Raw genomic sequence first — 2,132 nt, 5'->3', positions numbered from 1 at the left:
CCAAGCGGCCTGCGGCAGTAGTAACTTGGCTGGGATCTGTGGCGATGCATGACCCCCAAGACCGAACAGAAGGATTGATTCTTCTCAATGCTTGAAACTTGCATTTCACTCGAATAATTATGTTCCTAAACTGAAGTCTCCTGTGCGACAAGTAAACTACTGGAAGAACAGTAGCTTAATATTAAGGCAACTATAAGAAAAAATTATCGAAAACTTTGCTTATATTATTTGAATTTTATTGATTATTCGATTCGACCTTAAAATACAGTAGAGTAGTATCGAGCTGCTGCAGTGCTGCGAAAATGTCGGCGAAGGAAATGGTTCGAGTTGACCAACAGGACGAATTAAAGCTTCGCCCAGCTCCCCAACCAACTACTGCAACACGGCTACGACTACGCGCGCCATTATTGCTATGCTGCTGCTTACTTCTTCCACCTTCCGCCATTAACGCACTGCGCAAGTGGATATGAGATATCGATCGGTCTGCTCTGCCTTGGTTTCTTATAAAAGGATGGGAATGGCCGTGGTGACTTGAGGCAGGGATCGATCTCGATCAGAGTCCAGGTGTTTCTGGTAGGAGGTTAAAAATGTCACTCATGGTTCTTTCCGCCAAATGCTTCACGCTCTTGCTTCTTCTTCTTCTCCTCGGCGTTTCCGCTGCTCTCGCTGATTTCGGAGGCCCCAGGAGGTTCGGTCGCGGGCCTTTCGGCCGTGGGTGCCGTTTCGGTGGCTGTCGTGGTGGAGGGTTGGGTGGCGGCGGCGGATTTGGCGGAGGAGGTGGCGGCGCTGGTCATGGAGGAGGGTTCGGAGGTGGGGGTGGTGTCGGTGGAGGAGCTGGTGGTGGTGTCGGAGGTGGCGGAGGATTCGGAGGTGGAGGCGGCGGAGGTGCCGGCGGTGGGAGCGGCTCCGGAGGAGGTTTCGGGGCTGGGGGAGGTGTGGGAGGTGGGGCTGGCGGTGGCGGCGGTGTGGGAGGAGGTGGAGGGTTCGGAGGAGGTGGCGGGGGTGGTCTTGGAGGAGGGAGCGGCCACGGTGGAGGATTCGGCGCTGGTGGCGGCGTAGGCGGCGGTGCCGGTGGGGGAGTTGGAGGTGGTGGTGGTTTCGGCGGCGGCGGCGGAGGTGGCACCGGCGGCGGGAGTGGTCAAGGCGGAGGATTCGGAGCCGGTGGTGGAGTGGGCGGCGGCGCAGGAGGCGGCGTCGGAGGTGGCGGAGGATTCGGCGGCGGAGGCGGAGGTGGAGTCGGCGGCGGCTCGGGACAAGGAGGAGGGTTCGGCGCCGGTGGGGGTGTAGGAGGCGGCGGCGCCGGCGGTGTTGGTGGTGGAGGAGGCTTTGGCGGCGGTGGAGGCTGCGGTGGAGGCGGCGGTGCAGGCGGTGGATCAGGCAGCGGCGGCGGGTTCGGAGCCGGCGGCGGTGAGGGCGGAGGCCTCGGCGGCGGAGGCGGCTTAGGTGGTGGTGGTGGAAGTGGAGGCGGACTTGGTGGAGGCCTCGGCGGCGGAGGCGGGTTAGGTGGTGGGGGTGGAAGTGGAGGCGGACTTGGCGGAGGCCACGGGATCGGTGGTGGCTTCGGAGTAGGCGTCGGAGTTGGCGTCGGAGTTGGCGTTGGTGTTGGAGCCGGCGGCGGAGCTGGCGGCGGCGGAGGCGGCGGCCATTAGCCGAAGCTACAGTTCGAGAGTGCAATTAATACGACTTCAGCTCCTGTTTGTTACTCTGTTAGACAATGGGTGACGTATGCAAATAATAATGGAGGTGCAATTGATGTTAAAAAATGAATTTATTTTCAATTTTCTTTTAATTTTGTGCATGTAATACGTTTCCTATCATACCAATAAAATAAGTATTTGTGTTATTATAAAATAAAAAAACTTCAAAATTAATGCCAGTGCAAATGCACAAGACATATTAAGACGATAAATAAATCGAATCAAAGTTTATTTATTTAATAAGATAATCGAGATAAACGAACCTAATTTAAAAATAGATATTAAGTCTTTAAAATAATTATTCAAAATTTTCATCAGTTTGAATTTATTTAAAATTTAAATTAAGCTTGATTTATTTAAATATTATGAAGCTCTTAATTCAAATTTATTTAATTATTTAAAATTTTTATTTATTTGATAATTTAAATTTATTTA

At 53.1% G+C, this 2,132-nt stretch overlaps 1 protein-coding gene across 1 annotated transcript; it reads left to right on the top strand.

Moving 5' to 3' along the window:
- Positions 1-453: 453 nt before the first annotated feature.
- On the top strand, positions 454-1,798 carry LOC122040139 (glycine-rich cell wall structural protein 1-like). The gene has a single exon (XM_042599486.1). It carries the CDS (start codon positions 588-590, stop codon positions 1,647-1,649), a length of 1,062 nt encoding a protein of 353 aa, XP_042455420.1. The 5' UTR covers positions 454-587; the 3' UTR covers positions 1,650-1,798.
- The last annotated feature ends 334 nt before the right edge of the window (positions 1,799-2,132 follow it).

This window comes from Zingiber officinale, chromosome 2A, assembly GCF_018446385.1.
Source record: "Zingiber officinale cultivar Zhangliang chromosome 2A, Zo_v1.1, whole genome shotgun sequence".
NCBI lineage: Eukaryota > Viridiplantae > Streptophyta > Magnoliopsida > Zingiberales > Zingiberaceae > Zingiber > Zingiber officinale.
This window is presented reverse-complemented; position numbering and strand designations above follow the sequence as displayed.